The 12743-nt window shown below is 39.4% G+C and overlaps 1 protein-coding gene across 2 annotated transcripts in view; it reads left to right on the forward strand.

The window, feature by feature from the left end:
- Positions 1-238: 238 nt before the first annotated feature.
- RABEP1 (rabaptin, RAB GTPase binding effector protein 1) overlaps positions 239-12743 on the forward strand; it is a 62535-nt gene continuing 50030 nt past the window's right edge. For both annotated transcript variants that reach the window (XM_063298016.1, XM_063298024.1), the window contains exon 1: positions 239-357. In XM_063298016.1, coding sequence (XP_063154086.1) covers positions 315-357 — 43 coding nt within the window. In that variant the 5' untranslated portion in view covers positions 239-314. The remainder of the gene's footprint in view (positions 358-12743) is intronic.

Below are 12743 nucleotides of genomic sequence, written 5' to 3' on the forward strand. Positions count from 1 at the left end.
CATCCCAACGAGACTGCATCTTCTTCCCAGCATTGTAGTTCAGTTTCCCCCAACCTAGCAGCCTCCAGGTGTATTCAACTGCCACTTCTATCACCCCGACGACGGGGAGCTGCAACCGAGACTGCTCCCCAGTAGAACTACGCTCCCACAACACGTTGCCTAACACACTGCCTCCAGCGCCGCTGGGCGCATGCTCGCGTTCCCTCCCTCCCGCGGCCGATTCCCCGCCCCCTTCGCCTGTCAAGATGCGTTCGGCTCCGTCGCCTGACGTAGCGGACCCGGCCTCGGCGTGACGGGGACGAGCTGGCTCGGTCATGGCCCAGCCCGGGGAGACCCCGGCTTCGAAGTCGACCGAGGGTGAGGACGGGAACGCCGGGTGGGAGCGCCGGCCCGGCCGCGGCCTGCTATTCCTGCCTCGACCTGGGTGCAAAGGGGGGCGTGGGAAGCGGAGAGGAATGCAGGCCGCGGCGAGAGGGAGGGTAGGAGGGGGGGGTCGGCTTGGGAGGAGCGGAGCCCCACTGTATTCTCCCCTCACTTTCCACAGGGGCTTCTTCCCCTTCCCGTGCTCATCCTGACTTAATCCCTCCGTTTCGACTACCGTAATCGTCGCTCTCCTCACCCGCATCCTAGGAGCCCTCCTTCGCCATTTCCCTCCCTTCCTGGCTCCGCTTCCTTCCTACCAGCCCCTCGTCCTCCTGGCCCCCGGTCGCTTCTTCTCCTTCGCCCAACATCGCCACCTCCTTAGGCACCATCACCTTTCGCGATGACTTCTAGCTTCAGCCACCCATCACCGTGGTCTCTGCCTCTTTTTCCCATCATAGGCTCCCCCCTCCGTAAATGTTTCTTTCCTTCCATTCTCCCGAACAGCTGACCCTTCGCCTTTCCTCCCATGGCTGCTCCCACACGTGGGTTTTCTGCCCTTCCTATCCTTGTGATAAGTCTTACCCAAAACTATTCGATTCCTTGCTCATGCTCTCTCCCATTAATCCTCTACTTCAGCTTTCTCCAGCTTAGAGCTGTCCTGGAGTATAAGAAGGGTTCTTTAAGACCTAGAATGTTGTGTGAACCCAACTGGTTTATTGTTCAGAAACTAGGTTAACTTAGTGGCCAGGTTATAAGCATGTTGCATAAATTCAGCCATGGTGTGTTCCTTTTCTTTCTTGCTTGTCTTCTTTGCAAAGCAAAATTTGTCCCAGCTGTTGTTGTCTTTCCTGTTCATAGTTTTCTCCATCCCCCTCATTCTCACAGCCCCTCAGCATTTGCTTTTCTGACTTTAGTGGTCCCCTTTTCTCACCCCCTTCATACCAATACTACCCCCTTATTTTAACTGTCACCTAAATGGCTTTCATGTTTCTGTTCTGTCTCCTCCACAACAACCACTTCCTGCATCCTTTAGGTGTTAAATAGTAATATTTAGTGAAGTATCAGCTTTTGTGAGGTTGAGACTACTTTATCAGGAGCATGGATTAATTTGGTCAACAGGTTTATACAGGCTATCGAGTTCAAATAAATAATCCCAATATTAACTGTATGGTTTATCACTCCAGATAGATAGGTAGATAGGAATGTGATGGTTAGGGCATTGGACTAAGACTGAAGAAACTGAGATTCATGTTTACCCTTGGCCATGGAAGCTGATTGCAAGACTGTAGACTAGTCACTGCTTTAGTCCAATGTATTTCACAGGTGGTGTGGAAACAAATTGAAGGAGTAGTACTGTGTAGGCTGCCTTGACATCCTGGTGGAAAGGCAGGTTTACAGTATATCTAACAAATAAAAATAATAAATGTTATTTATTTGCTAAGCCTGATGCAAAAATGTGCCTCATGTTTGTGGACTGAGCACTCTTTGAACTTCCATCCTTCTGTTGTGTACGCAACTTTGGTTCCCTTTTCCTTCAGCATTTTTCCACCACAGTTGTGCACTTGCTTTTTTATAAAGAACTTATAGTTGACTTGGAAACTGTTGGCACTATTAATGAAGAAATTTTATGGGTGATTTTTTTTAGAAAATAACAGATGTAATAAATAGGGGAAGTGTATAAAAATTGTATGTAAGGAGGAGGGGAACCAGCCAAAATGCATGTACATGTATTACTACCATTTTGTAAAGTGGTGTGACAGTTACGCAGAAATGTACTACTGTAATTGAATGGGATTTAGTTGGTTGAGATGTATTTGTGTGTGAAACATTCAGAATTGTATATTTTTATAACAGATTTTATTGGTTGCAATCATAGGCCACAAGATATAGAAAAATTGTTTTTAATGCTACATAATCTTGCAAAGTAGCTAGTAATAATGTATCAATAAAATAAAATGAAAAATTAAATTGTAAAATGATCAGATTACATCAAAATATTGAATTAATTCTTGGTACCCAGTCAACATTTAGAGGAACTCAGCCTCAGCTTTTAGAAGATTTACTAAGTTAGGTAGACTTTTTAAAGAAGAGAATTCCAAAAGTCATTGGCTAGGGTTTGTGTGTTGAGTCAATCTTGACTCCTAGTAACTACATGGACAAGTCCATGCAGTTTTCTTGGCAACGTTTTTAGAAGTGGTTGCCATTACGGCCTTCTGAAGACTGAGAGTAGGTGAATCAAAGTCATCCAGCTGGCTATTGTCTAAGGCAGGACTGGAACTCATGGTCCCCCAGGTGCCTTTAACCACTACACCAAACTAGTTCTCAGCTAGGTTCATCAAGTGCACTAAACTATGATACAACTTGTGGCATTTTATATTATCTTAATTATATTATCATGGTTAAACCAATTATGTATTAACAGTGTATTGATCAAGATCAGGAAACAGAATTTTATTTTTCTGCAGCTGTACAGTAAAGGAACATAGAACAGGGCTTTATCTCCTGGTTAGAGCTGTAGGATATGGGGAGAAATAGAATGTGTGTTAAAGCAATTTTCAGATGCCTTACATCATAGCTTTAAATGTTACTATGAACTCTTCTGAGCTTTAAATGTTTCTATGATCTCTTTAAAGTGTCTATGTAGGCAGATGTGCATGACTATAGTTTTTACAGGTAGCTGTATTACATTCTTTCACCATTCTGGACATGAATCCAAATACTGCATATTGGAAAGCTTGTAACTTTTTTATAGTCTTCAGAGGCATTTCCATGGTTGAGTGCATAACTTTAATTCTATTGAGTAGTTACCATAGTACGTAGCGCAATGGCTAAGGTCTCTCTTCCCCCAGAGAGACGTGCAGGTGACAAACATTGCAAAGCTGGAAACAGACAGTCATTGCCATTGCAACTACCTGAAAATAAATTACAACATAGAAGTGTGGGTTCTGTGACTGTTAAAACTCTTTGTGGTTGTAAAGAAATGCTTAATATCAAGAGATGGGTGAAGTCATTTCGGCCAGGAGTGGACCGGATCCTACTTTTGTTAAATGGAGGAAAAGGAGTACAAAAATGCTTCTCTGAGAATCCGCAAAAATTACTACCATGTAAACAAATATATTAACCTGCAGGGACTATCAGAAAAAGAATTACTTTCTCTTACACCCATTTTTATTTCTGTACTGGTCATGGAGGAGAGTTTTATCTTTTGGCTACTGGTTTGGTTTCTTTAGTGAGTGCAGAGGAGAGGAAGGCCTGTTTCATACTAAGGGATAATGGGGTTTATTTCATTTTGGTTTGACCTGTCAGGTAAATGCAGCTTTTTCTACATGGAAACCATGATTTTGGGGCATGATGTACATGCCTATCTAGTTGTAGTTTATTCAAGGAATTATGGTTTAGTGTGATGTGTGAGTGTAGCTGTTAAAGGTGTTGATGCATTTGGAGAGTGAAATGTGTGATCGTGTGGTTATGTGGTTCCATCCTAAGTCTTAAGCGAATTCAGTGACGATCAGTTTTTAAGTTACTGTTACATGAATCATTTCTGGTTTTTCATCTGTGAAATGCAGAATATTTGTATGATGATCATTTGCTTCCATTATGGAACAATATTATAGTGGATAACAATGAGAAGACGACACCCTGGAGAAGATGCTGATGCTAGGGAGAGTGGAAGGCAAAAGGAAGAGGGGCCGACCAAGGGCAAGATGGATGGATGATATTCTAGAGGTGACGGACTCGTCCCTGGGGGAGCTGGGGGTGTTGACGACCGACAGGAAGCTCTGGCGTGGCCTGGTCCATGAAGTCACGAAGAGTCGGAAGCGACTGAATGAATAAACAACAAAATATAGATGAAAATAGTTTATTTGTGTAGTGAAGACTTTGAGAACTTGTTGAGGGTTGTATGTGTATGGCAAGAACAATTGCCTGAAATGGTGCAGAGGTTTGTTTGGAAATAGTTACTTATTTTGCAAAAATTGGGTACTGGGGTGAAAGAGTTTCTGTCCATAGTGAAATGATCTAATAACTTGCTTTAAAATCAGATGAGAAATTTAGGTTCGGGAGATAAATATGGTAACTTCTGAAAGATTTTTTTTACATTGATAATTTATTTATTTTTATTTATTTATCAAATTTTTATCACTGCCCATCTCCCCCCACAAGGGGGAGTTATGTTGATTATATAATATGTTCTGGGGAAGAATTAATAACTTATGGTTGACTATTATTTTATGGATAAGATACCTTTTGTATGCCTGGTAGTCTCCAGAGGATTTCTTCCTTTGTTTGTTTTTAGGGAAGTGTTTTATGCCAGTAGACATACCTGAAATTTTAAGAATGTGTCATATGCAGTCGCACAAAATGGCTGTCACAAAGGGCATGGCCAATTACAAAACCATTAATTTACTACACTGCAGATGGATGGGTTTATTCCCTGCCACCCCCTTTAGCCCCTCCCCTGATGCTCTCTATCCTTTCAACTTACCTTTATCCTTTTTCTGGGCAGGTAGACATTTTTGAACAGAGCACAGGGGCATAACCCATTATTTTACTTTGTAAGTAAAAGGCATTCCTGGAATTATGTTGGAGGCTGGCACTTTCCCTCTGCCAATGCTAGTTTGCCATTTAATTATTTAAAATGAAAGTAAATCAGGTGGACATGAACCGTGGTGATTATCAAGGGAATTGCTGCTAGGTATGTGTATGCCTGGAGGTGTCTTTCTGAAACTCCAGACATTGGTTGTTTGAAAAGGATTGCATTTCACTTAAAATATAATTGCCAGAGAAACAGTGAAAATTTGACCAAAAAAAATTCTTTTTCCTGAATTGCAGCAGGGTCCAAATTCTTAACTGAAAATCTCTGTTGTATTATATTGGAATAGAGTATTTAAAAATCAATTATTGCTTCAGAATAAAGATTCAATTCTAAAACATGATAGCATTTTCACTGCTTCTAATGCTAATACAGTAAGTTGTGAGTTGAAAAGGTTTTTTTACTTGTACTGAAATTTGCTATCTAAAATGAAAAGTCACAGGATATTTGTTGCTTTAAGGCTTACTATTGGAGCCAAGGAGGAGAGCCTTAACCATAATCTTTAACCATATTGATTGTAGGTTATATTTACTTTCATTGCAATCACTGTTTCCAAACCTGGATTCATGGTTTGTCTACTAAGCAACCATTAACCCTTCAAGAAAACAATATACAGTAGTGTGCAAGGGCAGCTATAAAATAAAGCTGTACCTCTAGTAACACTACTTGTTGTCTGCATGGGTGCTTCTTTTGAAGGGCAAAGGAGCTGGGGGAAAAGTAAGTTTTCCTTATCCCATGCAATCCTGATCACTGTTGGTTTGTTAATTGTTATAAAAAAAAAAGTACCTGACAAAGAGGTTGTTTGGTGAGTATTTTAATTACACTCAGCTGTACATATGTGTTGTGCGAACATAGTGAATCAAACTATGAAGATAAAAAGGGTGTTAAGGGCCTGAGTGTGTTAAGGGCCTTGTTTCCTGCTTATATTGATATTTATGGGTATAATTTTTCTCGGCTGCTATATGTGGAGAGAGAGAGAGAATTGTATTTGTATTTGGTTTTAATTGATTTTATGATTGTTTGCTGCCCAGAGTCACTTGTCTGAGATGGGGGGGCCATAAAAATTGAGTAAATAAATAAATACCTTCCAGAGAAATGCAGAAAAAAAATAAGTCACAGAAACTCTTTAGTACAGTCCTGTAGTTTCAGCTAATCTCTGCAGCTATTCAGTGTTATCATCTGTCCTATCTAAAAAACAGCAAACATATACTTCCTCTAGAATACAATTTGCTTTTAGACAGAATGCATCTCTAGGTAATTCAACCTTGTAGAACTGGTTCAGACATAATAGCAGACTGCATTTTGCCATTATTTGAATAAGGCTTCCCTTTTAATATAATATGTTAACTACTTATAATTGTCCTTCAAAAAATTATCTAAAGATCCAGCTGTGGTTTATGGTTCTGGTTCGGAAGCAAGCACAAACTTTTTTTCAGAAGCAAATGGAAGTCAAGCTATGTTGAGAGATTAAATTGACAAAAAAAGGGACTGCTTGATGTTAAGCTTACTCATGTGAACTAAGAAATTGTGTTAAAGTAAGATAATTATCTCAATTGAGAGACAAGATGGGATCTGGTAGATATATACTATATACACACTGTATATACTAACATATTCTTATGTTATGTGACATATTGTTTCCTATTTGTCCTTCTGCAGCTTCATGATGTCTATCTTTTAAATTGAGGAAGGATTGAAGAGCCAGTAATATCGATTGTGCCTGCTGGTTCTTCACTCTTACATGAACAACAACATTAAAAAAGGGCCTTTTAATATTCTGTCATTGTGAAAAATTGGGTATGCTTTGGTAGAACCATCTACTTATTCTGTTCCGATATAACTCTTACTGAGAACTGCTTCCCCAATATTATACTGTATATATTTATATCAAATGTTATGTTTTATTTATATTAATGTACAAATGATTTGAAGAAGCTTTAAAGTACTATATTCCAGTATTAAAAATGAAATAAAAACAAACAATAATTTGAACAGGACAGAAAAAAGCCGACACAAGTTAATCAATGTATTGTATTGGAATTGTCTTTATCAGGATCCAAAAGGAATAGGAAAGGAGATACAGTGGCATCCCAAGAAAGGGAGTGTTACAAAGTATCCAATGAGAAAGCTTTATCTTGCATAATGTAACCCAAGAATCTATGAGAATAGTGATGCTTGATGAATACCTGCTTATAAAATTGTTTGTTTGAAATAAGCACTTAAGCATAACTCTGTATTACACACATGGCAGAGGAATGAATATAAATCTAAAAGCATGACTGATTTGACTGTTTATGATAAAACACAGAGAGACTTAGTGGAGGGTACAATGCTGATGAGAGGCTTTGAATGTGGGAGAAAGCATTATTTGGTGGTATCAGAAGTGGATCTTGGGAAGAAAATTGAAATGAAAGAAAGGAAGTGAAAGAAGCTAGATAGAAAGTAGAGTGACTGCTTCAAAAGAAAGTACAAATCTGTCCCCAAAGATGTCAGCTAACAAACTTTGTACGTATATTTTGATATATGTTAAAAAAACCTCCCTGTCTCATTCCTCATAAGTTGGTGGGCAAAAATTTCTCAAACTTAATTGAATCATAAAATCATGGAGTTGGCATGACCCTTAGCAGTCATCTAGTCCAACCCCCTGTTCAGTGCAGGATCCACTAGAGTATCTCTGAGAGCCTCTGTTTGAATACCTCCAGCAGAATCTACTGGCTGACAGCTTGTATAGTCAGTGAGTTCTTTCCAGTGCCTAGTCTGAACCTCTTCCTTGTAGTTTTTAACCTACTGATTCTGGTCCTGCCCTCTGGGGCAATATAAAGTAAGCCTACTCCATCTTCTTTGTGATAACGCTTGATATATTTGAAGATTGGTGTCTCCTCGCAGTTGTCTTTTCTGCAGGCCAAACAAACTCAGATCCTTTATATGTTCCTTACAGGGCTTGGTTTCCAGACCCTTCACCGTCTTAGTAGCCATCCTCTGAACTTACTTCAATTTGACACTGTCTTTTTTAGCCTGTGGAGCCCATAACTGGACACCAAGTACACCAAGGCAGAGTAAAGTGGAACAATCTCTACTTATTGTAGAATCCTCGTTTTATTGTGGAAAATTTCCCCATTAAATTTTACGATTTCAGCATGGAGTAGTAGTTTGTATGTTCCCCAGAATACAAAAATACAGTAGTAAATGTTGTTTGAAAAAGAGAATGCCAGTATCATTGGAAATATTTGTATATGATAATAATCTAAACATTCTGTGCTAAAAAACAATGATATGAATAAGTGTCCAGTTCATTTGTTCTCACTTAATTCCTCCCGTCATGCAAGTATGTCACCTGGAAGTGATAGTTTTTTGCTATTTCAACATGTTTGAAATTATGAATATCTGTGCCTAAACATAGGGTTATGTTTCACTGTGCAACAGGCTATTCTGGTGGGAGGAGACGGGTGGGGACAAATCTAATAAATAAATAAACAAATAAACAAACAAATAAATAAATAAATAAATTCAACTAAACATTTCATCATAGAACAGGTCGTCACCACAGCATGCCATTTCAAGTGTCCTTCAAATGGTTTGATCCCAGAACAGAATTATTTTTCCCACACCCATTTTAATCTTGTTTAGGTACATTTAACCCAAGTCCTGGATATCACAAAATTTTATCTATTTGCTCATAAAAAAAGAAGTAAATAGTCTGTCTGTACCAATGCATAGTTTGTTCACATTATGTTTTTTTTATTAATCATTAAAGGATGAGTGAAATAAAAGAAAAAATAATACAGATAATATCAGAAGTTGCAAAAGCTGTACAATTAGTGCTTAGAATACAGTTGATGAAGGGTCAGTAATAAAAAACAGAATATATTAAGTTATTTTTTAACAAAAAGAATTTTAAAAGTCTTTTTAAATCTCTCAGCTGAATGCCAGTATCTCCACTAGATAGATCACCTAAAAGGGAAAAAAGAAAAACGATTAAAACATTAACTATTTAGTTTACTGAATTTCTAATTTCCGTAAACTCATATTAACTTGTTATGCGCAAATAACAATACGTTTTCATTAATTTTCAGTTTGCCAATTTTTGTTTCTGTAACCTGGTAACTTTATTAGGCTACCTGATTACTAGGTGTACTTTTATATGAAGTATTGGTAGCACTTGGGTGGCCTAAGTGGTTATTTAAAAAAAAGTATTGCTAGCCTTCCTGAAGATGACATACTAAACAGAGATTTATAATTGGTGCGTGATCTGTTTTCAGTGTGTTGGGGACAGTTTATATATGGAGCTGACCAATAACTAAAGAACCCATTCATCATCTGTACTAGAGGCAGACGTGTTCGTTCCACCGTGTGCCTGTTCAGCATTGTGCAGCAATAAATTATTACCTTAATTATAATATTAAGAATTATTACCTAGAGCGGATGTGAGAACTGGCTTCTGAAACAAGTAACAATGGTCTTGGTTTTTTGCCTATTTTTTTCCTTCAGTGTACTTTCAGTGAGGGAACTGCGCATCACGCTGGCTGCTCCTATGGGACATGGCAGCCAGCTCCCTGAATGGCTGGAAGGAATAGCCAAATAATAAAAGTGAAGTATGAAGCTAAACTTAAAGTTATTTTCATAGTTAAAGCAATTTCTTTAGTGGTGTGTATATTTAAAGCAAGATGGGGATTTGGTAGGATTTATATCATCTTTTGAAGAGAATAGCAGCCTTTTTCTTGTCTGAAAACTTGTCCAGCTACTATTTGAATATTCTTTGCTTCTTTCATGATATCTTCAGGGGGCTACACAAACAGTAGCAAATTACCCAGAGCTTTCTGATGTTTTTAGGTAACATGTTTATTAGTCGCTATAGTTGCTAGAGGGAAATACTGTTATTAAGAGTTAACAGTGAAAGCATTGCATCTTCTAGGACCACCTTCTTGCTTTGTCTTGCTGTTGTACAGTTATTTGCAATGTGACTGGAGTGTGTTAAGTCAGAAAATGAGATCTTCTTTAACAATCATGGTCTGTTTTTCCTTTGAAATGTTCTCAGCCCTGAGAAGTGGGGAATGAGATGTACATGCCTGCTGTTAATATCACCAGTGTCTTCAATATAATAATGGTTTCCCTCTTCTCAGCTGTGGGATAAGTACTGTGTATTTGAGGAAACTACATAAGGGGTTGCAAGTGCCTTATGTAGTTTCACTAGCAATGACTTCTGTCTATAATGCTGCCTTACAAAGCAGAAGAAGATAACATGCACATCTCTCACCTGAGGCCTCCTGTTTAAAAAGGGCTTCTATCCACACTGCATGCTCACATTTCTGCTGCCCTGAGAGAAAATACAGCCTAAAATTGCCTAGAAGAAATTCTTACCACAGGCAATCTAGCAAGTGACTTTTTACAAACACATAGAAGAGGCAAATGTGCTTGTCATTTCAGATATCTAGATATGGTTTTCATTTTTTTCTATGACATTTTTTTTACATTATGGTTTTTAAAGTTTCCTTTTGGTGATCTTTCTGCATCTGGAAAACTGGTCTTAACATGGTAGTATTCTTCCTTTGATGGTGAACAGTAAATTTCCTTTGACAGTGAACTGAGTGCACCACTGCTGCTGGAAATGGAGTAGAAACAGGGTTATCCAGAAGCAAGGAGAGGTATTCGTAAGGTTAGGAAAGCCAAGGTTTGCAAATCAACAACATCCAGAACAAAACTCCAAGAAGAACCAATAATTTTGGACCCAGCAACAGGGAATATTGAGGAAAAGAAATTGCCAACATACAGGAATTAATGCAATCTGAAAACAGTGCCTGATGGTTTCATCCCAGAAAAAAAGTCTAGGATAATTTCTTCAGCAAAGGATCGTTATTTCTTCAGCAAAGGATCATTACCTTGTCGTGGTGCTGGAGCTTGAGCACCTCAATGATGCCCTGAGCTAAACCGTGAAGGGCCACCCAAGACGGGAAGGTCATGACAGAGAGGTCAGACTAAATGCAATCCCTGGGGAAGGTAATGGCAATCCACCCCAGTATTCTTGCCATGAAAACTAAATGGATCAGTACAACCAGAGAGATGTCAGTATACCATTGGAAGATGAGACCCCCAGGTCAGAAGATGGTCAAAATGCTACTGGGGAGGAACAGAGGATGAGTTCAACTAGCCCCAGACGTGATGACGCAGCTAGCTCAAAGCCGAAAGGACAGCTAGCGGCCGACGGTGCTGGTGGTGAACGGCGAATCCGATGTTCTAAGGATCAACACACCATTGGAACCTGGAATGTAAGATCTATGAGCCAGGGCAAATTGGAGGTGGTTATTGGTGAGATGTCAAAATTAAAGATAGACATTCTGGGTGTCAGTGAACTGAAATGGACTGGAATGGGCCATTTCACATCAAATGACCACCAGATCTACTACTGTGGACAAGAGGACCACAGAAGAAATGGAGTAGCCTTCATAATTAATAGTCAAGTGGCTAAAGCAGTGCTTGGATACAATCCAAAAAGCGATAGAATGATCTCAATTCGAATTCAGGGCAAGCCATCTAACATCACAGTGATCCAAATATACGCCCCAACCACAGATGCTGAAGAAGCTGAAGTAGAGCAGTTCTATGAGGATCGGCAGCACCTACTGGACGACACGCCTAAAAGAGATGTTATTTTCATCACGGGAGACTGGAATGCTAAGGTGGGCAGTCAAATGACACCTGGAATTACAGGTAAGCATGGCCTGGGTGAACAAAACGAAGCAGGACATAGGCTGATAGAATTTTGCCAAGACAACTCAATGTGCATAACAAACACTCTCTTCCAACAACCTAAGAGACGGCTTTATACATGGACTTCCCCAGATGGACAACACTGAAACCAGATTGACTACATCCTTTGCAGCCAAAGGTGGCGGACATCTATACAGTCGGTAAAAACAAGACCTGGAGCTGACTGTAGTTCCAATCACGAACTTCTTCTTGCACAATTTAGGATCAGACTAAAGAGATTAGGGAAGACCCACAGATCAGCTAGATATGAGCTCACTAATATTCCTAAGGAATATGCAGTGGAGGTGAAGAACAGATTTAAGGGACTGGACTTAGTAGTTAGGGTCCCAGAAGAACTATGGACAGAAGTCCGCAACATTGTTCAAGAAGCGGCAACAAAATACATCCCAAAGAAAGAGAAAAGCAAGAAGGCAAAATGGCTGTCTGCTGAGACACTGGAAGTAGCCCAAGAAAGAAGGAAAGCAAAAGGCAACAGTGATAGGGGGAGATGTGCCCAATTAAATGCAAAATTCCAGAGGTTAGCCAGAAGAGATAAGGAATTATTTTTAAACAAGCAATGCACAGAAGTGGAAGAAGACAATAGAATAGGAAGGACAAGAGACCTCTTCCAGAAAATTAGAAACATTGGAGGTAAATTCCAGGCCAAAATGGGTATGATCAAAAACAAAGATGGCAAGGACGTAACAGAAGAAGAAGAGATCAAGAAAAGGTGGCAAGGATATACGGAAGACCTGTATAGGAAGGATAACAATATCGGGGATAGCTTTGACGGTGTGGTCAGTGAGCTAGAGCCAGACATCCTGAAGGGTGAGGTTGAATGGGCCTTAAGAAGCATTGCTAATAACAAGGCAGCAGAAGACGACAGTATCCCAGCTGAACTGTTCAAAATCTTGCAAGATGATGCTGTCAAGGTGATGCATGCCATATGCCAGCAAATTTGAAAAACACAAGAATGGCCATCAGATTGGAAAAAATCAACTTATATCCCCAAACCAAAAAAGGGAAACACTAAAGAATGTTCAAA

The sequence above is a fragment of the Candoia aspera genome, chromosome 1 (assembly GCF_035149785.1).
Source record: "Candoia aspera isolate rCanAsp1 chromosome 1, rCanAsp1.hap2, whole genome shotgun sequence".
Classification (NCBI taxonomy): Eukaryota; Metazoa; Chordata; class Lepidosauria; order Squamata; family Boidae; genus Candoia; species Candoia aspera.